The following is a 27,945-nucleotide window of genomic DNA, read 5'->3' on the forward strand; positions in this document are numbered from 1 at the left end:
AATATGAGGGCATTACAGATATGTACCCTGTAATCCATAATAATCTGTAATAGGGCCAAGGACAAAGGTAATCTAGTCCTAGCTGAGAATAATAGGCTAGTACTGCAATCTAAAGAAACCTTGAAACTATAATGCCATTGAGAAAATTTTATGTTTAAAATGAAATGTTCTGATTTTCATAGCAGAGAAAAAACAGCCCAGCCAGCAGGCTGATCTGCCCTGTTGCCACAGCCCTGGTGATGTCTCAGAGTCACAACATGATCATATCAGGTCCCAGAGCATTTGACAAGAATCCCACAAAGTGACGCTGCCCAGAAAGGAAATGGGAATTGGCTTCCGCCTTTGGCAGAGGGCACCGTAGAGTGGAAGCAAAATCACCTGTGTGCCACTGCAACAGAGAGGAACGCACTGGTGCTGGGCAAGAGAGGGAGATATCTAACTTGGCATCCTTGGATGGGAAAGAGCTCATCCACTAGAGGCTACAGCCGTGCTTTAGGGTGGCTGAAAAATCCCTGTAGACAGCAAGGTAAGGCTATACTGTAACCCCCTTCTGTTAAGTTGCTCCTGGTTTACAGATTAGTTTATTTGCAGAGATGAACACTTTGAGACAGCCAGCACTAGGTGTGAATTTGTGCTGAATTTGCCCATCTGTCCTCCCTCCCCTTCCCCTTGCATCGCTTTGAATTTGCCTAGGTTTAAATTTTGTAATATATCTATTACTTCATGATTTCCTTAATTTTTTACAAGAAAACAAATAAAAGAGCTCTTTGCTCAACCCAAACCTTTTTTTTTAATTATCTATTTGTTTACTTAATCAGCTTGGATTGTGGAATTGGTTCTTATGTAGATATCCCAAACCGTGCTCTGAATTTTTCTCAGAGTGGGAATTGCACAGGCAGTAGCTGCCCGATAGACATATGGGCAGCTGACAGCATCAAGGCACCCCACCAGCAGCTCTGTCGTCTGGCAGATTGCCTCAGAGAGTCAGGCTTGATGAATCAGTCCTTCTGCTGGTGCTAGGAGGGTGGGGGATGCCTGCGCCTCTTCTCCAGAAGGCTGCTGCAGAATGAGAAAGATAAATGGCAGTGATCGCTGAGCCTCCCCACATGTTGTACTGCAGAGCTGGAATGGCATTGTCCAAGTGAACGTGAATCTTGCTAATTTGAGTATGTAGAGGCAGAATTTCAACTTGGTTACTCTGGGGCAAGGATGGGTCACTAGCCTGGTGCCTGCTCTTCTCTCTCCTGTGTGCAGACGTTCATGGCCTGGGAGTGCCGTGGGGAGGAATTTGACAGCACTGCCAAGGTTGGGCAATGGGAGAGGGGAGGAGAAATGAAGGTAATTGGCTTTAAACTGTCCTGTTTCTCTGTGCCGCTTCCCTTTCACCCCTAAAAGGGAGCCACATTTTCACGTAAGCTGAGCAGACAATAGAGCCAAGGACCCCTGCTTCTCTCCGCTATCCCTTGATCCTTGCAGCCTCTTCTGGTTGCTGTTTCAGTCAACAACGTGACAGTGCCTTGCTCTCTGAGCAGGCGGAAGGGGGAACGGTCACCATGGAAGGAGTCACCTTCAGAACCTGGCTCCTCCCATTTGGGGCCTCATATCACCTGGGGTGGCTGCTGTCACAGGCTGCTGGCTGAGCAGAGGGCAGCGACAGCCCCATCTTCTCTGGGTAGTGTCAGACAAACCTCCTGAACCCTCAGTGGCACTAGTGATGTTACAATCTCTCTGCTAGAAAAACAGTGAAGAAATACCTCTGATAGCCACTTGGCTCTTGTATGTTTTGCTTAGGGAGATGAGCCACATTGAGGACACAAGGCTATATGTATAGCTAGCAGTTTAAATTCTATTTTCTTTCTCAGGGTACGCTAATGCCTTTTATGAGGTAAAGGACTGTTTGCAAGGGGAAGGATGAAATAAACACTGGGAGCAGGATTCATGCCTGTGAAGAATGTTAACAAAAACCTGATGGACCGCAACAGTCCCATTTCAAGGCTCAGTACTGCACCTTTGTACAACACCAGGTTGGAGTGGGATGAAGAGGTGGCGAGACCTTGTGCTATACAAACTCTGCCTAATGGAAGCATACGAGATTTTAGCTGTTTGGGTTTTTTTTCCCCCAAAAACATAACATTGTTGTTTGTTTCACCTTTTATCTTTGTTTTCCGCATCCAGGCTCTCTCATGGTAGATAATTATATTGGATGTGTTTTCATTAGTTAATTATGCCAGAGCTGGAGTATTTTTCAGAGTAAATCCTTTTATTTAGTTGCTCTTAAGCAGTTTTCATTTGGGTTTTCTTCTAGAATTTTCTTTGTATTTCCTTGTGTGGTAGCACAGGTATTTATAACTGGTTTCATTGGGTTTTATGAGTATCCTGGTAATCCAAGTGGAGTGAAAGGAATAGCACTTTAGAGGCCAGAGGTGGCATACTACTGGGAGTAGCACACTGACATAAAACTTCCTGAAAAATTTAGCTGATATTTTGGCTTTAGAGTAGAAATTAATAATAATGATATAGCTTTACTCTGGAAAAAGTGATTTTAACCTTCATATTAATGCCTTTAAAGGACACATTTTATCTAGCAAGTAAGGCTTTTTAAATTTGGCCTTTGCATTGCCAAACAAAAAAAAAAATTCCCTTTTCCTTAACATGCTTAGCTCGTCAGTATATAAATCTTGCTCCTGTTGCTAGCTGTACTGTAGGCAAAGATTTAGGTGCTCACTGAAGTGCTGAACTAGAGGTTACAGGTGAATGGAATCAAAACTGCATGGTCTTTCTTGAAAAACCGAAAGAAGTCAAGGAGTAGCACAGAGAAGCAAGCAAGGAGAGCTGCTCCTTGGCCTGATTAGCACACATAGTGGTAAGGTTTATGTTGCTGCAATGTGGAATTGTAACGTGTGTTTTTTCTAGTGGTGCCTAAATCCAGCAAAGTCCTAGAACATCCTATCCAAATCCATATAACCTTGTAGTGGCAATGGCTGATCACATTTCTTCATTCCTTGCTATTTCATAACTCTCCATTTAGAGTCACTAGATGTTGTTCCACTACCGAAGGTGGTATTGAGCAAAGTCTTAGTAAGATTTTTTGCTCTCTCACTGCTTTCACTGTATGTATGTGGGATTGTGCTGTAGACAATCTTATTTATTCTTTCTTGGCACCCCTTCAATGTGGCTAATCACAGTAACAAGGCCAGCGCTTTGACAAAACATTTGGGAACCTTCATTTGCTATGAGCTTAGTCAGGATCACACTCTAGCTCAAGGTGGCCAAGCTGCGACCTTACCGCTGCACGGTGCTGAGAAGTTTCCAGCTTTGCTAGTCATGGGGACCCACCTCCTGACAGTTTGCTGGTCCTCATAGCTCACCAGTTAAGACTGAATCAACATACTTGCTGAGCTTCATGCCCATCAGTTAGTGAAACTGTATATGTCTGCACTAGGTTAAAACCTGTTTTCTACTGCTCTTTACATGATTTCAGTCCAGAAACTTTCCATGTTTTTAGGGTAGCAAAGGGAGCCTAAGAAAAGCCATAGAAGCAGAGTCCTTCTTCCTACTTAGAGAAAGTCCCTGAGGACATGATCTGCAAGTGTTTTCCTGGCTTCTGCCATTTTCCTCTCTTTCACTTAACCCTGGTTAAGCTTGTTTTTGACAGGGAGGCATACACTCAAAAGACCTGCAGGCCACTTTTCAAATCAGGTCACATTTGCTAGTTCTCAAACAAGAGATGTTATCTTCGGGAAATTTTTAAGCTAGTGCCTCAGTTTACCTAAAGCAAACCTTAATCTGCCATATAATGGGACAGAACCACAAAATAATTGATTGCTCCTTACATTGAAAAAGGAGCAGATTTTAAAACTAATTAAAAAAAAAAAAAAAAGATCCACACTAGCTGGCCTCACAGTCATTGCAGCAGCGTGCAACATCTGTCTAGCACACCCTCCAACCACCTGCCTCTGCAATGGCTATGAAGAAGCAAACCATATATCAACTCAGTTTTATTTTCTAGCTCTGTTTAAAATGGAACAAACGCTGGAATATGTGTCCCATGGGAAATTCCAATACTGCAACATCTGTTTCTGTCAAGAATCAGGCTGAAAATTCTCCATAACTGTTGTTTTGTTTGCTTATGGAAAGAAATCTTTAAAAGTATTTCATTTGGAAATGTGGAAATGTTGCTATCAATCTCTTTGTGGTTGTTACAGCTTTGGAAGTGACAGCCCCATCCTCACCATACATCATGCCCCTTGGGGAATTATTCTCCTCCTGGAAGCAAAGCTCCCGAAATTCATCACGTTCACTTTGCTGTCTCTCCCCTCACCACAGAGATCTTCCTTGCCTGCATATTGTCCCTGCTTTCAGCCCCTGCAGTGGCGAAGGGATGGTCGGGGTGTACAAGGAGAAGGGGCAGCTGTCTGTGGGGGAGTGGGAAAGAAACAGAGGATGTGGTGGAGGACCAGAGCAAGGGCTGGAAGCAGAGCACCACTCACAGGTGCCAGGGAGAGAAACAGCATTGTGGCTCCCTACAACTATATCTTTCACTTTAATTTTCCTGACAAGAGACAAGAAAAAACTGCATCTAGAAGAAAAACCTATTTTAACACTAAAAATTCGTTTAATTTGAAGTATCCGATCAGCTTTGCCGTCAGAATACCGAGGTTTTGCTAGATGTATCTAGCGTTAGTGCCCGTAAGAGCTTTGAACACGTGGTCCAAGAGACATCCAACTAATGTAAGACTTGTGCACTTTACACAAGCTCTCTCCGGGAGGGGACGATTTGGCATGAATAATGAATCCCTCTGCCAGACAGAAACCGAACGGCTCTGCCTTACGCAGCCGCAGGAGCCGAAAATCTCTGGCTGACGTTCATGTCCTGGGAGCCATCGCTTTTTTCAGTCGTTCTCCAACACTAGCAATAGATACCACACTTGTCCCATCCCAGCTGCACCCTCCCCGCTAAGGTTTGCACTTAAGTGAAACAATAAGCCCCTCTTACATTTTCAGATGTTTTGCTCAATTTTGAGTGCATGATGTTTTGCTTTTTCCTTGCAGTGACAGCACAATTTACCAGGTGACACGCATTGCTGTTTATCTGCAGTGCCATCTCTTACATGTTGTTTTAATGACAGTTAAAAAGGTAGAGAGCTGCACAACATTTAGCTAAAGGCAGAAGAATGAAGATGAAAGATACAATATGAAAAGGGTGACACGTGTGAGCACGTAAAATGGTACATGAAAGCAGAGGGATCAGTTTTGGGGGAAAAAATTATTTATCTTTCCTCCCCCTTTCAATTCCCAAATATGAATTACATGTAACTTTGCTTAATGCAATCCTTATTTCTTTTAATTTTGTTCCCCTATGGATTTTTCTACAAACCAAGAGCTGAGTAGAGCTAAGTCACAACAGACCACTTGTCAGGACTGAAACCTCTTTTTCCACTTGTGATTTAATCCATGACCAGACTGAGATTTGTTCAGCTTTATTTTCTATTCAGAATTACGAAGCTGGCAATTTTGTGAGACCTTTTGCTAACTAGTGTAATTATGAGAGCTATGACTTTTTTGTGTGCAGAGATTCTTTGGTTTAAAGGTTTCTTCTAGAGAAATCATTTGGGACCGTGTTTTATGATTTGACTGGCTGTTTATCCTTATGCTCTTTCTTCTCACCCCACTATTTTGAGATACCTTTTATGCTAACCATTATTTTACTGAGCACAGGTAGATAAATATATACTTAGGACACAGTTTCGTCAGTCAACAGAGGATGTTTCTGATACATGTGTCTATCATATACATAATGACAACTACACTTGAGATAATCACAGGTGGAAGCAACCTGCCATGAGGACTCAAAGATAAGAAATGCAATGTTGGTTTCAAGGATGGGTTAACATACACAATTCTCTAAAAATTCAGTATTTTCTCTACTCCAGCACAGGGGTAACATGAGGTGCTTTCTTTTGCTGTAGAGCAGGCCAGGAATGGAAGCAGAACAGCCTTTTCTGTGGGTTCCAGTCCTATTTTGTATCCTCAGGAGCTATGGTAATTTCACTGCTGTTCAGTCAGATTTGGATAAGCAACAAAACTTTTCAGAGACTGACTATTCAAAGAAATATTCAAGTTTTACTTAATTAGGCCATTGCTAATTCTAAATATCTATAGGTAGAACAGCTCAGAAAATTGTAGATCTTTTTCTCCCAAAATGAAAAGTGAAATTATACAACATGTAAGAAAAATATGTAGGCAATAATATTCTATTCCATTAACATTTTACAGGTTTTCACTGAAAAATAAGCAGTAAAAAAGAGCTTCCTAAGTTCTGCTTTTGAAAATGGATAGCTGAAAAGGCTAAATTTTTTTTCCTTGAACCTCTGAACACTATCATTAGTGTAAAAAAAAAGTAAAAGATGCAAATAAAACTACTTCATTTTAATTTATTTAATTTATTTAATTTATTTTTTAAATAAACCACAGCTTCTGAGAACTATGGGAGACTTTTCTGTTATGAGTCCAGAAAAGCTCTGTTAATCTTCAAAGCAGAACTTTACAGTGTGTAGGTGAGAGTTCCTACAGTTAGTATTTTGGCAATCTCACATCTTCTATTTTGTTTACAAAAAGTTGAGTGTAGTTGACAACCTACACAAATAGACTGCCTGGCTCCCCAGCAGAGGTTTCCATACCACCTAGCTCCAGCATCTAGTTTAGACAGTGATTGCAGAGGCAGTTCGAGATGGGTTGCCCTTCCTTCTCTTGCCAGCTCCAGCATGCAGTCAGAGCAGAGTGACAACTGCTCTCCCTTTCACTGGGTCTCACGTCTCAGATGGACCCATGAGCTGGACTCACCACAGCCCCAGGCAGCAGGGCTGGCCTCCCATGGTGCCAGGATGGGAGCAAGACTTGCCTCTCTGTAGTGGTAGATTTTGAGCTCTGTCCAGCCAGAAAGGTGGAGCTTTTAGTGGCTGAGCCATTTGCAGATGATGCGCTAGCCTGAACATAGTCCAGCTCTCTCTGATACGTGAATTTGTTCTACAGAGCTATCAGAAATAAAAACTTTTGGTGGCTAAAATCAGCAGATATATCTCCAAATGATGTGACTGATACGCTACTCCCACAGGCAGTCCTTTTGAAGGCTGGTTTGTGATGTTATTATACAGCTGCTTTTGGGCTAAGTTGTGTGCTTCAGAATGCGCTTCCCAGCACAACTGCAAATGAAATGACTGATGCTGATGCAGATACTGTGGACAATAAGTGATGTCTGCTTGGCTGACATTTTCTTCCTGCAAAGTGAACAACAGTGAACGGAGAATAGGAAGTGACAATAACCAGCCTTAAGTTACTTCTCTGATTTCTCCTATCGGTGATCTGGTTTCCCCCCTCTTGTGTTACATGCACATATTAATCTGAAAACTATAGCCTGACTTGTGAAGAAACTCCTAGAGAGCTGACAATTTTTTGTTGGCTTGGAAGGATTTATGGATTTATCTGTTCCAGGGATGTTCCATCATTCTCAAATGCTGAAGCTTTGAGTGAGTTATGGCCCTGAGGAGAGTAAAATGCAACTATTAATCATTGGCAGCAATGGGATATCCTCCATGGGCATCATGTGCCGTTGTCAGGAGATCACAGAACTGCTGTTGACCTTGAGTGGAGAAAAGTAAAGGATAAAGGTCATCTTTATTTCATCTACACAACAAAAGTTTTGAAAATGGTTTGTCATGAAAGCATTAAAGATCTGCTGCACAAAACCCTTGGGCTGAATGATACTGGCTTCCCCTACAGACTTTCTGATGATCAAAGTGATAGTAGAGGCACCTTAGAACTTAGTAGTACTGTAGAAACTGTAACTAACATGCTAAGCTGAAAAGGCGCTGGTTTTATGTTCTTCTGGGTTCATGTGGTCCTGTGACGTTCAGAAAAAGCTTCTAAATGTTTGGTGTTTTTTTCCTGTGTCTCTTTTAATAGTGATAATAACACACAGGAGTACCTCACAGTCACAGGCACGTTTCAAGTGGAAGTGGCTGAATACAAAACAAATAACCTATCTCTGGACACTCCAGAGCTGGCTTTAAATACCTGGGACTACCTTCTTTTTCCTTTTACACGTGAAATGTTACAGTACACCTTTTTCCATGGTGTCTTTGCATCCGCTTCAATTTCAACCAGTTGTCCTAGGTCTTTTCTCATAAATAAACTCTGGATACTTGTCTTCATTTTATCATGGCCTTGGGCAGATTGCCTGTGGCCACCTGGGTTTTCTCAAGCCCGTCTCTCAACCGTATTGTGAGGAGCCATTGACTATTTAGCCAGTCATCTTGGCCAATAACAGACCATCCATCACCCATGACATTATTCTTTATATTCCAAATCTCTGCAACCCCTGCCCCCTCCCCCAATCATAGAAGTTCATACCATCCTCTGACTCTTCCAAAAGCAAAATTCATAACTTTAATAATTCACAACAGCTTTAAATAAGTTAACTTTGTCTCCATCCTCCCTCAAAATCTGTTGTTTGCTTATTGGTTAGTCTTTATATGCAGATGTGTAAACCACTCTATATTTCTCAGGCTGAAGTGAAGACCTATACATTCAAATTGGAAATGAGCTGTGAAATTTTAACCTTGTGGCATGAACCAGTAGGAGGAGGTGGAGTCACCAACTCCTCATCCCCCAAGAAATCCTTAAGACCATATGTCCAGTAAACTGCTGCACTGGGGCTCAGTAGAAGAATTCCTGGATAAACTCCTCAGCCTATGCTGGACTCTGCTGTCCAGAAGATCAGACTAGATCATCATGACTACCCGTACTGCTCTTAACATTTGGGAACCAGCCCCCTGCGAAGGCAAGAATGTAAAAGCAGTCAAACCTTCAATCAAAGTCTTCTGGTAAAGTCAGCAGGTTCTATAAAACTGAACATCTCTGTGTACAATAATGCTACAATTGTATGCATTAAGATTTCAATTGCCGTAACTTTTGTGACTGTGAATACTCATTACTTTTAACTGGCAGTCATGTCACAGCAGTCGTATGCTGAATGGATCTTCTTAGGCTGTATCAAAAATAGGTTACATGGCCTCGTCTTCCTTAAGAACTAAGAAGACCCTTTTTAACTGACGGTAGAAGGCTGTCAAGCTTTCAGTCAGTGCTTGTCTCCACGTACCAATCCTCCCCTTACAGTCCTGAAAGTAAGACTGATAGAAACGACAGGTACTGATCATTTCAGAAACTCCTGGTCTAGAACTCTGTTAGGAAAGATCCTACCAAACCTTAAGCAATGTCCACAGGTGCAGAAAGCACATGGCTGGATCAAAGTCTCTATCATTTTTTATTCCTTGGGTAAGCTATTAAGCTATGATCTATTAAGTCTCTCCAATCCTGTTCCTCTGGAATATTTTCAATGGATTTTATCTCAGCACGATCCAGCTTGCAAGAAACATTTGTATTTGTGAGTGAACTGAGAAGAGGGTATTATGATACTTTGCACTGGGCTGCAACTGAGAGAGAAAAATATGAGAACATATACTTCTTTCTTTCTTGACTGTAGGGATGCTCTTTGCTGGCCAGTCCCTTGGACAGTTGCATCCAAGGATATTTTGAGCACTGCAGACACATACCTCTGCCTTTTAGCCTGCCTTCTGTGCTGTTAGTCATTGTGGAAGAGGTTTGGTCTAGATCTGCCTTTTTGGGTGTACTGTTGTCTGGGATGGTTAGTGGTCACAGGAGTCATTCATCAGTGTCTTCCTCTTTGCTGCTTCTGCTGGTGTTATTGATGTGCCTGTGTCAAGGTCTCAAGTGCTGCAATGCCAGCAGGGCTGCAGTTGAGAGATTGCAGTATCAGGTTTCTCTTAAGAAATAATCCCAGACTCATTCCAGTGGTGCAGGTTTGGCCAGGTTTAGTGAGCACAAGCAAAGTCTTAAAACACTTCTGCTGATACTCACTGAAGGAAGAGTTAAGGCATAGTGTGCTGGTGGCTGGGTGAACAGTCTCAGTACTAAACGGCTCCCTAGGACCACTGCGCTCATCCCCGTGACTCTACTCTGATTTAAACCAAGACAAAACCAGCTGATGCATTTGCATTTTTGCTGTATCATCTTTTATGGCCACACTGTCTCATATACTTCCAATTCACCTTTATCTGAGTCATCCTGCATCCATGGTAATCTTTTCTTCCTCCCATCCTTAATAGTGTGCATTCCTGACACCAGCCATCCTCAAACCTGCAATTTCTGCTTAGGTGAGGGATTTGTGTTTCAGTCATGTTTCCTAGCTAGGTCCGCTTTTATCATGCCTTAGTAAATTTTTGTGTGGGTAACTGCAGTAGCCATTGCTCCACCAAGCCTTAAATCTATTTTAGCCAATGTACAGAAACATCAGAGGAGCCAACTCCACCTGTATAGGATTGTTTTATAGCCAAGAGTAGAGCCAGGTGTTCCCTCAACTCAGAGTAGCTGTCTCTTGAATTTTATAAAGGGTTTCCTTTAAAGCCTAGTCTAGTTAGAAACTTTTGGATATTGGTTAAAGCATTCTGAAGTCCTCAAAGTATTTGTCTAAAACTATAGCGAATTCCTGTGAAATAATGACCCTTTGTTTTAATCACATAGGTCTCTCTGAAGATGTTTGTTTATAGGTTCTTGAGGGAGACAAACCTTATAATCTGAGAAGATTGCTTTGGGATAAAATATCATGCTAACAACTTCTGTCTCAAACTCAGAGCAGCATAGAAATTTATAACTTTGAAAAATCTGTCTTTTCATGTGATTACAGGTTGCTCTCTTCAGAGACAAAAAATTGTGGCACAATGTCACCAAATACTGCAGAATCTGAATTTCATTCTTATGGGGAATGAACCTAGACAAATCTAGGATGATGAACACAGAAAGGAGAATAACTTTTGTATATTTGTTTTTGCATTTTATGCAACTAGTCTTTGGCAGCAGAGCAGATCCAAGTTTGCTGAGCATTACATAAAAGGCCAGTTGTAATGGGAGTGGGTTTTTCTCTCTCAAGGAATCATTAGCATGTTGGAAAACAGTAGACAGAAAAATGCTGAACATGAGCAGTTTGAGAAACAAAAAGAGATGCTATCTCTTAAATCCTCCATTGGGGAATGTGTGATAAGTGATCCATACAGATACACTCCTACAAGATAACCCTTTTTTTAGGCTGTACCATATGTTCAGGAGCAGAAATCACATTTGTCTTCGTGTTGGAGGGAGGGTGAAGTGATTCATTCCAGAGCAAGGTAAAAAAAAATAAAAATCCACAGAACAGTGGCTTCAGAAATATGTCTATGCATGTTCTGGGATATTTCAGAGAATAAAGAGGCCCGTATCTGAAGACAAATCCAGAGTGTACATGAGAAAAAAAGACCTAGGCAAAACTTGTGGCAGGCCACCATGTATTTACACTATGGAGTGAGAAATTGCACTGGTGGTTATAAAAACATTTCTGTCCATTCACCTTTTCTATGGCACTGCAAAAATTTGCCAGCATGGTCATTAAAAAGCAAGTAATTTTCTGAAACACAGCGGTGAAGTTTAGTCATGACAGAATAAAATCGTTTCTGCTACTGAGGTGTTAAAACCAATCAAGCATTCTTCAATATTTCATTGAAATTTAATCACTGTGAGTCAGTTATATCTTCATTAGGTGCATAGCCACATGAATTCAGGACAAGACTATCTTTGACTTGTGACTTATAGTCAAGCTAATGTGGAAGAGAGAAACACACGTATTGTGGAGAATCATTTGGCTCTGTCTGTAGTTTCTGTTGGCTGAGATAAGTTAATTTTAATCTGCCCACGAGGCACGTTAGATACCAACTTCTCCAAGTTATGTAAAAGGCAGCAGCTTGTAGAAGTTTACTGAAGTGCCACAGCTATCTCCACTTCATCCCTGAATGTAGAACTTTTCAATCATCAAATAATGATTTGTAGCACCATCACAGTAGGGCCAATATTTCCCAAGTCAGGTCTAGAAAAAAGATTCACACTGAATGTGGGGGGATAGTACAAATACACACCTGAAAAGACAGTGTGCACATGGCCAGGAAAAGATTACGCCCTAAATGTCTCTTCTGAAAGCAATCCTGACTCTTAAAGTGGATAAAAAGCCCTTGAGGTGCTTGGACACAGGATTTTTCTTACCTTTATGGTCTGCTGAGAAAGGCATAAGGAATGAAACAGGTGTGTTCTGCTTGAGATGTCTCCAGGGACTGTGGAAACAAAGGCAGTTCCAAAGCAGACTTTAAGGACAAAAGACAGCTCTTGTTAGGCCATTCCCATTTTGCTGCTTTTGCTACATCTTTTGGGGGAAATGTACGCATTCCTCTTACAGACACCTGGGGACAGGCCACATCCTCCCCTCTTGTTTAGTCAGAGTTGCTGTTCAGCAGGTTTGCAGCTTCATTTCTTCTGTTGGTGATTCCCTCCTCCTGTCATTTTGGTGAGGCAGAGAAATAAGGAAGGAAATTAAACTTTAAAAAAAAAAAAAGAATCCCTTCTCTCCAAAGCTGGCTGACTTCCGCAGCAAGAAAGTAGGAAAGGTCATCTCATCAATCAAGATGCCCAAGTCTAGCCCTCATTCTCTCCAAGGGAACTTGGAGCCCAGCAGCTCTGTATCAAGTCATGCAGAGGCAAGTTTAGGACTCCTCCCAACCCAGCCCACTGCAGAGAATCCAAAATCAGCAGTTCTGCTAGTGCAGACTTAGTAAAGGAGTAAAGTTATTGTCTACTTTATTCTCCTGCTCATACACTCTGAGCTGCACTCCAGTACTTCTGGGGTGATCATTTGTTGAGAAAAGAAGGGAAAATGCTTTACTGAAGGCAACAGATTTTGTTCTTTCTTGACTGCAGAGGTAAGGAACTCTCCCAGCCCATATAGTGGTTAAGGAGGGACATGCTTAAGTTTCCTCTGGAGGATTACATTGGCTATTAAAAATATTGAGTTGAATACCCTTATTGATACTACTCATGATAAATATATGTATGGAAAAACAGAGTCATAGAACTAACGTACCCTAGAATACAGTGCTGGCTGCGCTCTCCAAGAAGCCTGGAATCTTATATTTCTATGTAATGATTTTTTTTAGAGTATTTATCTTACCCTCCTTTCTAGAAATGATAGTCTGGCTTTTTACTCCTTAGTCTTTTTGGAGGGGTCACACTGAGGTTTTGATGCTGCTTGATGCTATGAACCAATGTCTAGCTCATCTTTTTTGCTCCTAAATATCAATTAACATTTGGCAAATTTCTACTACTGCTCATTTTGACAGGATGAGGACAGCATTCCATTGTCTGATAACAGAGGTGAAAAATGATTCTGTATTCTCCAAGCAGGCAAAAATTGTGGGTTTAGTATCCTTGTGTGTTTGATTTGCATTTTATTCCATGCTCTCCTTTTTCAGTTCTCAGGGTCATTTTTGCATGTCCTACTTACTTACTCTATCTGGAGTTACATCAGGAAAGCTCAGAGAAGATTTTACAGAGTGAAGAAGAGAGCGCTTTGCTGGCTTTACACTTGAAACTCTGCAGAGCAGAGCAATCTGCCAGTCTCTTCCTTCATTACTCACTGCTTTTAAAGTTTTTCAAGCAAAGAAAAATCCATTCTTTCATTTCACTTTCAACAGTACAGGGCGCTCTTACACGTATAATTCCACAGTATTTATAGAATTTTTCAATGAAATTCTTCATAAGCTGTTTTCAATTATCTGTAATGACCTCATATGGATGCATATAACATGTAGAGGCTTTTGTTCTACTGGTGGAAAATTAAACATCCATGACTGCAAAAACCTTCAAGTATGATGACTAATAATTAAGCATGGTAAAGAAATAATAAATTTAGCACATCTGGATGTAGCTATATCAACAGACTGATGGCATACCTAGAATTTCTTGTAGCTGGTTTTCATGTGAAAACTTATTAATTTGCTGATCAACTGCTCATTGTCTGAGTCTATTTGATCCTAAAACCATATTCAGCAAAATTGCGTAACTTAAGCTGTAAGTGGGTAAATCTCAGGAGCCAGGTAAAACTTTAATCAATTGGAGAAGTTAAAACATGAGAAGAAATTCTAGTGTTTTCTTAATATTACACCATCAAACCTAAACAGATCAGTTTTGGTTCTCTGAAATAAAAGGGAGACACCAAATTTGAGCAGTCTTATATTTGTAAACTCATTTAATAGGTAACCTTGCTTAAAAGTAGGATTTAATTCCTTTCCAAGTACTTCCAAACCTTCTGTATACCTTCCGTGAGTGAGGAATAACATGAGGAGGGCCAAATATGTATTTGCAAAGTATATAGCTAGTACCTGGAAGAAGAAAATCCAATAAACACTGCTCATGCTTTCCTCTTTGCAATTGGTTCACTATTGGGATGCACAGGCTGGGATTCTGCACTGCTCACATTCAGTTTTTGGGTCATGCCATTAGCCTATCAGATGACTCATGACAGCTTCCTTCAGTTTTCTGGGTCTCATTTTTAACATGTAATGAACTAGTAGACTACTTTTTAGTATAATTTGTTCAAGTACTAGAAATCTGTGACACTTGCCTAAGATCCTTTAGAAGAGAAACATTTCTAGGTGATAATATCATGCTACAATTGGAATCTATCATTGACTTCTGCTTTTCTTCCTCCTGAGGTCATTATAAATTAAAACTTGTTTTCTTACTGGATGGATTTTACTTTCCTTTTCAGTAATGTATTTGTCACTCTTCACACAGTATGGTTTCAGTCCAGGCTCAGCTTTGAAAGAAGCAGGGTGTCTCTGGTTGCTGAGAAATGCTTTTATCTAATTTTGGCATCACAAACTGAAAGGATGTAACTGTGTTCTGGCCTTTTGTAGAGCATTCTGAAATTCAACGTCTCTATGTCTTTCTAGCCTATCTAGTCCTTGTAGCTTTCCTTTTTCTTTGCTTTATATGCAATACCCAGAAAGTGGCAAAATGTCAAACCCCTGCCTTAGGAAATGCCTTTATTATGTATCTATGCTACTTTTTTTTTAACTGCCTTCCCCCCCCCCCCCCCCCCCCCCCCAGGAGACAATGATTTTGACCATTAGTGATTTTTGCACCCTGTGTTCTCACTCTGCAATTGAAAAAAATACTTTTTTCCCCAATGTTATTGCAAAAGTCACCCTGAATCGTCCTGGTTCTCTTTACTTTGTGCATTGTTGTGCAAGTTTCTCAGAGATTTTTGTTGCAAAAGATTTTCTCCCTCTTCTAACTCAGAAACTAAAAGCTTGATGATTGATACTAAAAGTTTGTTATTCAAACTTTCCCTTATTGTTTTTCAATAAGTTTTCTTAATTTACAAGAAGCAAGCAATTCTACTGTATCCATTTTACATACTAAAAGGTATTTCCAGTGTTTGCTGAGAGGCTAGAGGCTTGGGTCCTCAATCTTACAGTTTTTCTGCTTGCTTTTCAACCTGCCTGTGATGGTAAAAATCTCTCCAAATAAACAACTTTTCATGTTTCTAAATCATGGCTATGCTCTCCTTTGTGTATAGGTATATTCTGGCTGTATCTTTGGTGAGTTGATATTTTTGGAGAATTGGCAAATGCAGTTCTCCCTTCCTGTCTACTGGGAATTAAACTCATTTTTTCAACTTCATAATGAGAGACATGCTCAAGATTCTGGTAGACAACCATTCCCAGTTTCTTGAGACTATCCACAACAAGTTCAGTCACTGAGGTGGGGGAACACTTACAGGATATTTGATTAAACTTTTTAATAACGCATAAATTGTGTCTTAAACTGATGCTGAAACAGTTTTTAATGCAGACTGATATATCAGTGTATACACAGTTTCTATGGGTAGTGAGACCTTTGATTCACTTGACAAGACTCTTCCTTTTGGCTGGAATAGTTAGAATAGTCCTGTCAGCTGTTAGCTAGCACCACACTTCTCCCACCAGTGCACAAAGATTTTGTGACAGAAGAGCCTGAAACAGCATGCTGGAGTTTGCTTTGACCAGTCAATTACAAAACACAGATGAACATAACTTCAAGCAGTGCCTGGAGTTTTTGTCATTCCAGCACTGCCTTCCAGAGATAAAATTAGCCTGTGTGATAGGACACAGAGTTTCTGCAGAACATGTGAGTTGCAACCTAGCATAAGCACTCTGTGTAGTAAGTATGAACGAAATTGCTAGTAAGTCACTGAAGATCCTCCTCTTCACCTCAGCTCACATGAGCTCTTACAGAAAAAGGGGATGGGCAGCTGTCAACCACTATAGGATCCCAGTTAACTCTCTTTGATCCTATCATTATAATTTGCACTGATTTCACTGCCTAGAAATAAGTGGAAAGCCCCACTTGTGACTCTCAAGGAAGGACAGCATACAGCTGAATCTCACAGCTGTGTTCTGCCACGAAAATAGCAGAATCCCTTTTGAAAATTAATTTCCTCTGAGCTCCTAAATGTGCTCATTACTTCTAATGTTGCTTCTCTTCTGGGAACCTCTGTTGGTATGGTAGGATGACTTTTCTGGTGTAACTGTCCAACTCTACATAAAAGAGTTCAAAATTATTTGAGTCAGAGAGAATAAGCATAACACTTCAGCCAAGTCGATGGGCCATTTGTCTATAAAAACCTGGGAAAAGAGTGTCCCAGGTCCCACACTCTGCTTGATTACTTGAACATACCTTTCACGGATAACTTTTTTCTCTTCCCATTTTTAGAAATGGGGTAGTTTTAAAGTGTTGTTGCGACTATCAGTAGAATAACTTACTCACTTTAGATATTTTTTGATTAATCTCAAATTTGCTGTCTGGCTTTTTGAAACATTACTGTGAATTATGATAGCTTTCTAACTCTATATTAACATGATGCAGAGTGAATTTATTAGTATAGCTATGAATTGTTTCCATAAATACTTCAGCTTCATATTTACTAACAGGAATATTGTGTGGGCTTTCAATTACTCTGCTAATGAGCTTAAATATGTTTTAGCTGGATTTGAATTAGTGTGAGGACTTTTCTTGTGAGGCAGTTAGTATCTCAGATATATTGAGGTGAAAGTTGTTCTGCCTGTAGCTGAATAGCTTGGGTGTAACTGGATTTATCTTTTGTGCTGTCAAATGTTCCTAGGGTATGTCTGCATTCCCTTTAAAGATAAAATTTAATGATCAGGGCATTAAATGCCTGCTGCTGTCATGTCCATGTGAAAGAAATGATAGCATAGATCAGGGAGCTTGAAAGTCTAATTTTGTGTTGTTGTCATACCAACAGTAACCAAAATGAGGTTGTCCCAGTGCAGTAGCTTGCACCTGGACAGCTGAACTGAGTACCTTCATTGATTCAGGGCATTACGGGATGGTTCTGGTAGTCGTTTTTCATCTAGAAGTGCCTCACCAGTTCTGCCTGTCTGTGGCTCCCTATTGTTTGGAAGTATCTGGTTGGGAATAATAGAGAGATGAGCATTTCCTCTTGGAGAAACGGCTAATAGAGGGGAGCAGAATACCTTGTACCAAGGTTCCCCTTTCTCAGTCTTGTGCAGTTATGTTCCCTAGAAGCCTACGCTTTGTTCTGTCACCTGCTGAATGACTTCAGTGCATTCCCAGGGGACACCATTCAGCAGCCTATCAGATATCACCAGAAATTTATATTCTCTGAGCCACTAGTTTAATGTTTGTGTTGTTTTTTTTTTTCCTTTCCCCTGTAGCACAGGGGATATATTCATTATCAGTATCTCCCTGGCTCACCATCTTGTGACAGACGTATCAATTGCTTTTGGCTCTGTCTTCTCTTCCCCACCTCCCACCCCACTTTTCCAAATGATCAGAAAAGAGCATAAGCAAATTAGGAAATAATAATGAAATGATATGTACTATGTGTTTCATTTGACAAGACAGATTCTCTGAAGGGCAGCTGGATGCATGAGTGATGAGGAGACAAGATTCAGAAAAGCAGGAAGGGATTTGTGTTTAATAATAAATGTTCCATCTGAAGGCAAAATTATGATTGTATGTCATAAACCCCAAAAAAACTAATAAAATAAAAAATGCAGGAAATTATTCATGCTGGGTTGAGTCAGTGTTTACTGAACAAGTCTGGCTACCTCCTGGTATTATCTGACATTTCCTTATGTTGACATGACTGACAGAAGAATTACACCCTGTTGCTAATACTAACAACTATCTTTTTTCCCAGGACACCAGAAATACAACTGTAATTTTTTTGAGATGCAGGCCACAGTAGGTCTATGTCTTTCTCAGATTCTTAGATTAAAAAATCCTGAAAAGATTCTTAGATTAAAAAATCAGGTGCCAAAAGACAGTGAGATCTCACACAGTAATGTACTTGGTACTTTGTATTTGTTTTTTTGATTCCTGAGGCTTTAGGATGATCTGAAGATACATATTCAAGGGCTTTTTTGGAAATTTGAAGGGTCAGAAACTAATATCCCTTGTTAGCTTACATAATTTTTAATAACATTTTAGATTCTACTCTCATCCCATGACTGCAGAAACTGGAGCTTTCTGGGATAAAAACACAGCAAAAAATGACAACAATATACACCATAAAACTTTCAAGGAAACTACAAAAGAAGAATGCCAACTGTGCAGTCCAAATTTGTCAATTACTTGCTCTTGCTCACAGGCAATACATCACCTGTGCCATTTTCACTGCAATTTAGATCCTTTTAGTCTTCCTCTGATCTTTTTTTGCCCTTTTCTCCAGCCTTCTTAATCTCTGTCCACCATCTGAACTCTTTCCACTGCCTTGATTCACTTCACTATCTTTCTAATTGTCTTGGTTTTGCTGAAAGATCTTCACCTATGTTTGATTGCACTTAACCATATATTGAGCTGTTTTTGTGATCTTGGTCCACATTCAGTGGCCACTTGGACTTCTTCCATTGTTTTGGTGATAGCCACATGACTGATAGCACCCTGCCAATGGCTACTTTGAACCTGTTTGTCTTTCTATCACTTTCTGCCGCTCTGACACTGCCAGAGCCACCAATGTTCATCATCCTCTTTTCTTTTCACATTCTCTCTAACTTCAGCCTTCTCTTCCTTATTTCCTTACCTGTCCTCAATGAAATAACACCTTATTACTATCTCTGTCTAGTAAGAAGTGAGATCTGTGTGCCATTGAGCTACATCCACCAGGCTTTCAAAGATACTCTGTGTGGTCCTTCTTCAGGTAATGAACCCCATCCTCTGATTACCCACTCTTTGTACGTGCTCTTTAGCCAGTCTTTCTCTAGTATGTCACCATTGATACTTTCCCTCTCCCCCTGCTCTGCCATCCTACTTTAATCTCACTGGGACTGAAGGTGGACATTCCACGTGAAAAGCAGGACTTTATGAGACCCTTCTAAAATACTTTAAAGGAAGATTATCTGGAATCATCATTTTTTCAGAATTACCTGTGAAACTGGAATGAAGGAAAAAACCCAAAGATTTTAAAATAGGGGACAAACTTATTGATGAAATAAATGAACATTTTTGGTTTGAGATTTTCACTGAAAAATGAAAAATTGGTCAGATTCCAGTGTTAACCTTTTCTGGATTGATTTCTAATTCTGAGAGCAATCAGGGTCGTATTCTGCACTTATGTGAATTCAACTTTGTGTAAGAGGAAGATTAAGAATATGAATGTACAGTGAGATTGACATTTTCATACTAAGGCATTACTACACAGGAAAGTTAGCGTGCTAGCTAACTGGAATATGATTTTACACAACACTAGCTATTTCACCCTGGCACCCCTCTGCCTCTTCCTTTTCCCCTCTTCATTACAAACTGTAGTGCATAGTGACAGTGTTCAGCACTGCTGTTTAGCAGTTACTTTGTAATTAGTGTATAAGCTACAGTTGTGCTGGTAAATTAATGAGGGCCCAGAAACACTCCCATGCACCAGAACCCCGTCACCTATACTGCTAATGTCTTGGTACAGTTCCTTGCATGCTTTTTCCAGCATGGTTCAGGAGTTAATATTCCAAGGGCTATTTTTGATATACAGCTTTCTGAAGTCACTCTGGAAGAAAAGAGAATCTACCAGCAGAGACATGGACTATTTCTTGTGAGGTGTCTGCCTTGGGAAATGGCATGTAGACATAGAATCTTACAGGAAGAGTATGGGTTGAGCAGCTTAGGCACAGAAAATTCACACCCAAGCAATTAGGCTTTTTTTTTTTTTTTTTCTCAGACACAAGCATTTAATAAATTAGCATGAGTTTCCATTTCAAACTCCTAGCATTCACTTCAAAAGGAGAAATAATATTGCAATATAGATAGTATATAGCCCTGGATAATACAAAAAAAGGACCATGAGAAAAGCAACATAGTCTAACAGGTCACTATAAAACTGAGTCTTGGGAATTGCAAGTGCTTTCCCAAAGGAATTGCTTTGACAGCTCCCTGCAAGTTCTGTGATTAAAGCAGTTTCAGGCTAAAACTAGATGGTATCATACCCCTCTTGCGATGGAGAAAAGCAACAGTATTGCCTAGCCAATTAGCTTAATCTGTCTTTTCTCTAATTTGTCTGCTTTGCATAACCACAGTATTAACCAGCAGTTCACTCCTGCTAATCCCCAGCACTACAAAGAAGAAAAGAACCCATTTGTATATTACAGTGTAATCATAATATCTACTAATTTCCTTCCATACACTATAGGCCTCTTTTGAAAGGAGATTGCTGGCGTTATCCCCATTTTATAAATGAGGAGACTTACACTACAGCAAAATGATTTCTCAGGAACTGAGAGTTACTGATAAAGTAGAGCCTGATATCAGTGTAACTGATAAAGTAGCGAATAAAACTCAGGTCTCCTAAATTCTCAGCACATTTGCTCCCTGCAAGCTTCAGTGCTCACTTGCATCTGGGATTATGAGTGAAGGCTGCAGCAAACCTTTTTCTCCTGCATTTCTAAGTAATTTATTTTCTATTTTTCTTAATATCATCACACACTGAATTGAGTAATTACAAAACTGCTTGCTTTCCATATGTTGCGTCTACAAGGATGTAACAAGGACTTTTTAGTGGTGGTAGAAAATAAGGTTGACTTCAAAGAAGGGTGCTAGCACTATCCTTTTTTTAAAAAAGGGCCTCATGGTCTCATTTTGGTGCTTTCATGAAATGAGACTTAAATCTCCATGGATTGAAGGGAAAGTATTTGCAAAAACACTGCAAACTTTCATCTCAGCTGTGTAGCTCTTCATCACACATAAACTCCCATAGGAGCCTCTGTCTATTGCTGTTCTATTTCAGACACTTATGCTATGCCTCAATCCTGGCCATAGATCTCCTCCTCTTCCAATAAGTGATGTTATTGTGCCAAAGCATGAGCAAAGAGGGCTTTTTTGTAAATTAAGAAGGTCAGTTGTAAGAACCCAGAGAAGTCAGATCCATGTTCTTCTATGAATAGTTTTCCTTGGGGCATTTTGATTTTCAGATAGGATTCAGAATCTAGCTTAAGAATCAGGTAACAAAATCCTGGCACCTACGTGGAGGAGGTTTGCCTGCTCCTCCTACCCAAGGAAAATAAACCAGAGGATAAAGACAGGAATTACTGTCTTATGTGTCTGGACAGTGAAATTTCTGTAAGGAGATTTTCAAATTTCTTCTTGTCCTAGCTAGGACTACATTTACACTTACACTGTTAACATATTTGAGTATTCGTTTGCTTTCCCAGTCCTCACTGTTCCCAGCCTCCTTAAACTGTACACATTAAAACCTATCATTAATTTAAAAATAAGCAAGTGTTTTGCTAGTTGATCTCCTCTTGCGGTTAGTCAACTGTTACTCTTTTTTTCCCTAAAGAAAGGCTATTATCAAATTTCAATCTCTGTTCATCTTCTGTAATAAGAAGCATCTCTGCAAGATTGCACTGCCCTGAAGAGTGGGTAGACAATATCAGGCTCCTTGCCTCAAGATACTGCTGCAATTAAGTATGTTTGCTACCTGAGGGCTAACAAGTGAGCACTAGGATCTGAGTTTCAAAAGCTAACAACTTCCAAAAGCTGATTTTGATCTCCAGTGAACCAGGCTATGGATCCTTGCTACCTGGAACCAACTTTCTGTGTTTAGCTGATGAGTTGACTGAACAAAGCCTTGCAGGATGTCTGCCTAGACACAGTTTTAATGACCCCTTTTAGTTCTGTGGCAGCTTCTAGCTATTGAGTCCCAATGGCAGGGCACAGTGGTCCATGATTAATGGTGCTAGATGTACAGAGCAGCCATGAAAAGACTCCCCCTGTTAGGCAGCAAAGCAAAGATTGAAGTGGCATCTTGCAGCTACCCATGTTGGGGACAATCAAAGAGTCATCAATATCCCAGAGTGAAAATATGTCTGCATCGATTTTAGGTGTGGGGAACGTTAAGAGATGTCATCCATCATAGCTGACTGGCATTGTGTTTGGGGAGGATGGGCTAAACCATGGAGAAATGCCAAAATACTCTTACAATTTGGCAACTTCATGAAAACAAGATCATCTTCCCTGCAAGCTAGAAAACTGAGTCTGAGATTAATTACTTAACTCCTAGTACTCTTGAACTTCGTGCTTATTCCTATGCTCAGCTGTTCTTTTACAATAACATTAATTTGAATATTTTACAAGAACATTTGAAGTTTATTTACGGAAACATCGACAATTCTGCATTTTAGATGTATATGGAGAGTTGATTGCTTTTTCCGTAATTGGGATTGCAACTGTGATCTTTTATAAAGCTATTATTAGTGCCAATATTATCACAGCTGTAGCTTCCAGACTGATTGGGTTTAGAAATGACTCGGTTTCTTTTAAAGGCTAAGATGAGCTTTTATGGCAAGATTCAATACAGTTAACCTGGTCAAGCTTTAGGACTGTTTGTGGCCTCACTGCTGTACATTTTAAAATGTACTGGCTTTACATTTTGTGCCACTATCACTACCTGCCAATCCTTGAAATAGTCCGGGCAGTTACATTTCCTTGGAAGCTTGTGTGTAATCGCAGTTGAAGAAAACAAGTTGTAAATGATTGAAGTTATCAGTGTTCACTCTATATAAACTGGCATAAAGTGTTAGGCTGAAAGACTGTATTTCTATATGCATAAGATATGTGCAAAGCTATATATTATATAAACCTAGTTGTTTGCTGTTTGCTTGGAGAGAATAGAGAGCTCTCTCTGTGTTTCATCAGTGCAAAGCAAAAGGAACCACTCTAAAAGATGGTGCTATAGCTCTGTTTTTTGAGTTACGACTCAAGTCCAAGACCCAGTTTATAGGGCTGACTATTCTTTCTGCTAACAGTGCTACTGGTTTGTAATGAGGTTTCACAGTGAAATAACTTCTGAAGGACTTAGGCACTGCAGAATTTTTAAAGCACGTGGCTGGGAGTGATGGTGGAAAGTGAAGTATAGCACTAGGTAATATGGAAGGAGATATGAAGCAATTGGTGAAACTGTTCAAGAGTTTGAAGATCATACATTTGAAGATCAATAGTGTTCTGTAACTCCATATATCATCCTTGGTGTGCGCATATGAAATTCCTTGAACAATTCAACAGAGTGCAGGATTGCCCTAGCTGCTGTGGCCAGTGGTGTGTTGTTCTCAGAGCCACAGGGAAAGGTGAACAATTAGAAATAACTTGAGACCAACCATTTTGACTTTTAGAAACCAGTTTAGCAACTGTATCTAGAGTTTTCCAGGAGGGCTGCTTTATGACCTCTTGGCTCATTCTGAATAGCTCATCTATGTCTGTGCAGAACACCTCCATTAGGATGATAAATGTGCCAAGAATCTCAAATATAACATTGAGTAAACCTGCCAGGTGATGTTTATATTCCAGGTGTCTCTCATCGATATTTCTTTTCCTTACAGAATTTTTTTGTGTGTTTGCTTTTTAAAAAGGAGCCACATCCTCGCCTGTGGCCAGACTGAAGGGTTGTGTAAGTGGCGTGAACGCATAAATGCAAAGATGATCAGAAGCTCATCTTTGCAGTGCCTTGACGTTGCTGCTTCTCTGTGCAGGCCAGAAGGGCCTCTGCAGGATTGCAATTTATGCTAGTTGTGATGACAATTTGAGGCTAAGAAAGCCTGGCACTCCCACAGGGAGTATGCCTTTTCCTCTGGCCAGGCCTTACCATCCCACTTACAGTCACACCAGCTTGCTGTGTGATGTAAGTGCCTGTAGGGCTCCCTTGTTGCTGGTGCTAAAGATGTGCAGCTCTAAGTCAGAATGGGCTGGTTTTAATTTCAGCTTTTTTCTCTCACTCAAGCTTGTTATGTGGAAGTAAAAAGTAACGTGCATGGAGTACCTTTTTGGTTTTATTCTTGGCTACCCACCAGGCACTGAATCTGGGATTCTCCACTGTATTCCACTAATGTGCTGCAATTTTCACCAGTTTGAAGTGGGGGTAGACCATGTTCATTCCCATCTCCTAATTTTGAATGCTAGTGGTGCTCTAATATTGCATGAGTTCAATTGACTGCTTAAGTTTTGTGGCAGCAAAGAATAATATCCATAAATGACCAAACTTGGAGCACAGCTTGGACCTAGCTATTTGGTTTTTGAAAATGGATTTGTATTTGAGTAGAATTTTTTATTTTAAAGAAACCTTCTTGTTTTCATCCCTGCATCTTCCTACCTCTCCTCGCACTTCCACAGCCCATGCTGCCAATGCCAGTATTTCTTTTTCACTCACGCAGAGGAAGGTGGTTGCAGGGAGAAATTTCTGGCAAAGAAGATGATAGCTGCATTTCTAGGAGATGTTTTCCACAGTGGGGAGTAGGAGGATGGGGAAAGTAGGTGGAGGAGTGGAGAAAGAAAAAGAAATGGCTGCTTGCCTTGCATTCTCAGGGAATGAGAAAACTAAATGTAGCCCCTTGTCTTCACAAGGTAAACAACCTGCTGATGTTACACAGTAAATGTTCAGGCACCTATAAAGCAATGTGACAACTGCCAGGTTCAGGCTCAGCAAGTGCAAGGCTCATTTGCACACTCAGAAAGAACTGCTCTTTCTAGGCATATATTTTTATTCCGAGTTATTCGTTCAGGTTTGAATGTACTTAAGATTAGGACAGATGCAAGTGAGGATAAAAAACCCCAGACTAGTTTGGTCTGCTTTTTCTTATTGCCTTTATTGCACATTTGAGAGATGGCCCTTAAAACTTGTGTGTTACTGAATGCTGGGATGTTGGACCCACAGGAGCTGCGAAGCTTGAATGCTTGTTTAAATTTTATGTCTCTGACTCCTCTCTGCCAGTACCCAGCACAGTAAACACCACACTGTTCTTATGTCTGTTCTCCTCTCTTCCCTTAGTGTCAAGAGTAACCAATTTTTTTGTCTATTTTTTTTCTTTTCTTTAAAGGATGATTCCAGCTACAAACAAAGCCTTTGTTGTAAACAACCTTGTTTCTGGAACAGGCTATGACCTATGTGTCCTGGCAATGTGGGATGACACAGCCACAACGCTTACTGCCACCAATATCGTGGGATGCGCCCAGTTCTTCACCAAAGAAGACTACCCTCAGTGCCAGTCAATGCACAGCCAGTTCCTGGGTGGGACCATGATTCTGATCATTGGAGGCATCATTGTGGCAACTCTGTTGGTATTCATTGTAATACTCATGGTCCGCTATAAGGTCTGCAACAATTCCCAGGGGAAGATGTCTAACGTCAGCAATGTCTACTCACAGACAAATGGAGCACAACCAGTTCAGAACGGAGTCTTGCCCCAGGTCAACCCCAAAGTGGTGGTGAGAAACGAACTTATGGAGTTTAACTGTCAGTCTGCCCGGAGCAGCATCTCCTCTTCCTCCAGCTCTGCAAATAGCCACGACTGTGATGACTATAGCCTCCAAAGTGAACAGGGCACATTGTCCAGTAAGTGGAGGCCCCCTTCCAGGTCAAAACACAATATTGACCGGCTAATGGGAGCTTTTGCCTCCCTGGAACTGAAATGTCAGAAAAAGGAGGAGATGACAGACTCCAGAACTTCCACAGTGGCCCGCCACTCGGACAAAGAGCCACTGCTGGGCCAGCCGGAGTCCAAATTTCGCAGCCTCCTCATGTTGCCTCTGGAGGGCAAAACTAAACGTAGCCATTCTTTTGACATGGGGGACTTCGCCACATCACAGTGTTGCACCTACCCAAAAAAGATAACAAACATTTGGACAAAGAGGAGCCTCTCGGTGAACGGCATGCTTTTGCAGTACGATGACAATGACCTAACAGGGGCAAAAGGGACTTTCGGGAGCTCAGAGTGGGTAATGGAAAGCACAGTGTAAATATCAGTGTCTCCCCCCCTCCTCTTCTCCCCTCATGTGTTATAAAGCGTGGTTTGCTGCAGGGCCATGCATTTGGAAAGAGAGGGGAGGAAAAGTTTTCAGTTGTACTGGCCAAAAAGATAAGTAAACAAATAAGTAACAGGGATACTAAAAGAGAAAGAAGGTCATGAAATGTGAATAGGCACGTATGGCACCATTCTTGTCTGGCCCCAACTAAACCATGCGTGAATGTTTCAAGGAATTTGCTAGTTGTATTTAGCATTGCTTTCCAAAAGTTACTCAGAATCTTGGTGAACTGTCACACAAGACTAAACAAGGAAGATGAAAAGGGGTTTAACAGCACAAATTTCATTTTACAGGGTTTCTTTTTTTTCTTTTTTTTTTAAAGGGCACCTCTTTCTTTTCTTTTAGCCACAGAAATACACTTCTGTGGATAAAAGACTGGTGCTAGGATATATCTGGTTGTCATTGCAAGTGACTTTCTCAAAAGTGCAGACAGGGCATCCACAGGGACAGATCACAGAAAATTGTTCAGCATAATCTCATGGTGTTAACTGTGACATCTGGGAAAACAATACTTGTTGTTGAGTGGGCTTTTGGTTGCGATTTAATGATTTTTGTTCTGGTGTGCCTCGTTACTGCTTTTGAATCGTTTTTTCCCCACAGCAGAAAGTATGTTTCCATGCATTTTTTGTTTTCAGTCTCATCCCAGATGAAAAGATATGTACAAAGGTCAAATTTCTAATGTACTGTATAACCCACCTCCAATACCACCCCTTTATGTCCTAGGAAAAATTAAATCTAGGGGCTAATAAATTTTAAAAAAATCACCCTCTTTCTTCCATCTTCTTCATAGTCTCTGCTTGTCAGTGCTCAAGGCAGATTGCAGCAGCTATTGATATCTGTATGGGTGTTGCTATCAAAGATGGGAAAAATAGTAATCAAGATTTCCTATTAAAGGACAAAGGGAAAACAAAAGTAGCTCCCATGAACTCTCCACATTATGAATACCAATGGCTTCTGGCAAAGGTCACACTGTCACTCCCTTCAGCTGACAAAGAAGACACAGACTTTCACCTTATTTAGACAAAAGCTCTTTGTCTGTATAGTTGCCATGACAGGGCTTGACTGTATCAGTAGCACCACAGGAAATGTAAGTTTTTGTGTGTTTCAGGGGATCGTGTATGTTCCCAATTAGCCATGGAAACCGAGTTAAATTTGGGTGTCTCAGAGCAGGGGATCTCCCATGTGTCCCCTCCATTACAGATAGCCCTTCCCCAGTCCCCCGTGTACTCCTGCCCCCCGGTCTCTCACCCTCACTAATGTACTTGCTAACTGAGAACAGGAGCTCTTTAGGGCTTGTAAACTGATTCTCAAATTCTTTTTTGGGGAGCATTGCTGTGGTTGTGGAAATGCACATAGCCCACCCAGCTGACTTCATTGTCCTTAACGACTTTAATGTGATTTCCAGCATTCTGGTGGCTACTGCAACTGTCCTTTCATTCGTTTATTCATTTGATGGCTGCCAATGATCAGCTGCTGGGAACCATTCTGAAATTGCACATTGTAACTATGATTTTGTAAAAGACATGTGGAGAAAGGGTGCAAGGCACAGAGAAAACAACACATGAAAAAAATCTATGTATATTTTTTTTAAAGGTGCAGAGATATATTGTGACATGGCTGTGTACTTGATCTTGTATTTGTCACGTTTCC

General features: G+C 40.6%; 1 protein-coding gene across 2 annotated transcripts in view; it reads left to right on the plus strand.

Moving 5' to 3' along the window:
* LRFN2 (leucine rich repeat and fibronectin type III domain containing 2) overlaps window positions 1-27,931 on the plus strand; it is a 233,929-nt gene extending 205,998 nt beyond the window's left edge. For both annotated transcript variants that reach the window (XM_087775071.1, XM_009475065.2), the window contains one exon: window positions 25,311-27,931. In XM_087775071.1, the coding sequence (XP_087631197.1) occupies window positions 25,311-26,229 (919 nt within the window). In that variant the 3' untranslated portion in view covers window positions 26,230-27,931. The remainder of the gene's footprint in view (window positions 1-25,310) is intronic.
* Window positions 27,932-27,945: the final 14 nt, after the last annotated feature.

The sequence above is a fragment of the Nipponia nippon genome, unplaced genomic scaffold, assembly GCF_047370975.1.
Source record: "Nipponia nippon isolate SJK-2023a ecotype South Korea unplaced genomic scaffold, ASM4737097v1 scaffold_4, whole genome shotgun sequence".
Lineage (NCBI taxonomy): Eukaryota > Metazoa > Chordata > Aves > Pelecaniformes > Threskiornithidae > Nipponia > Nipponia nippon.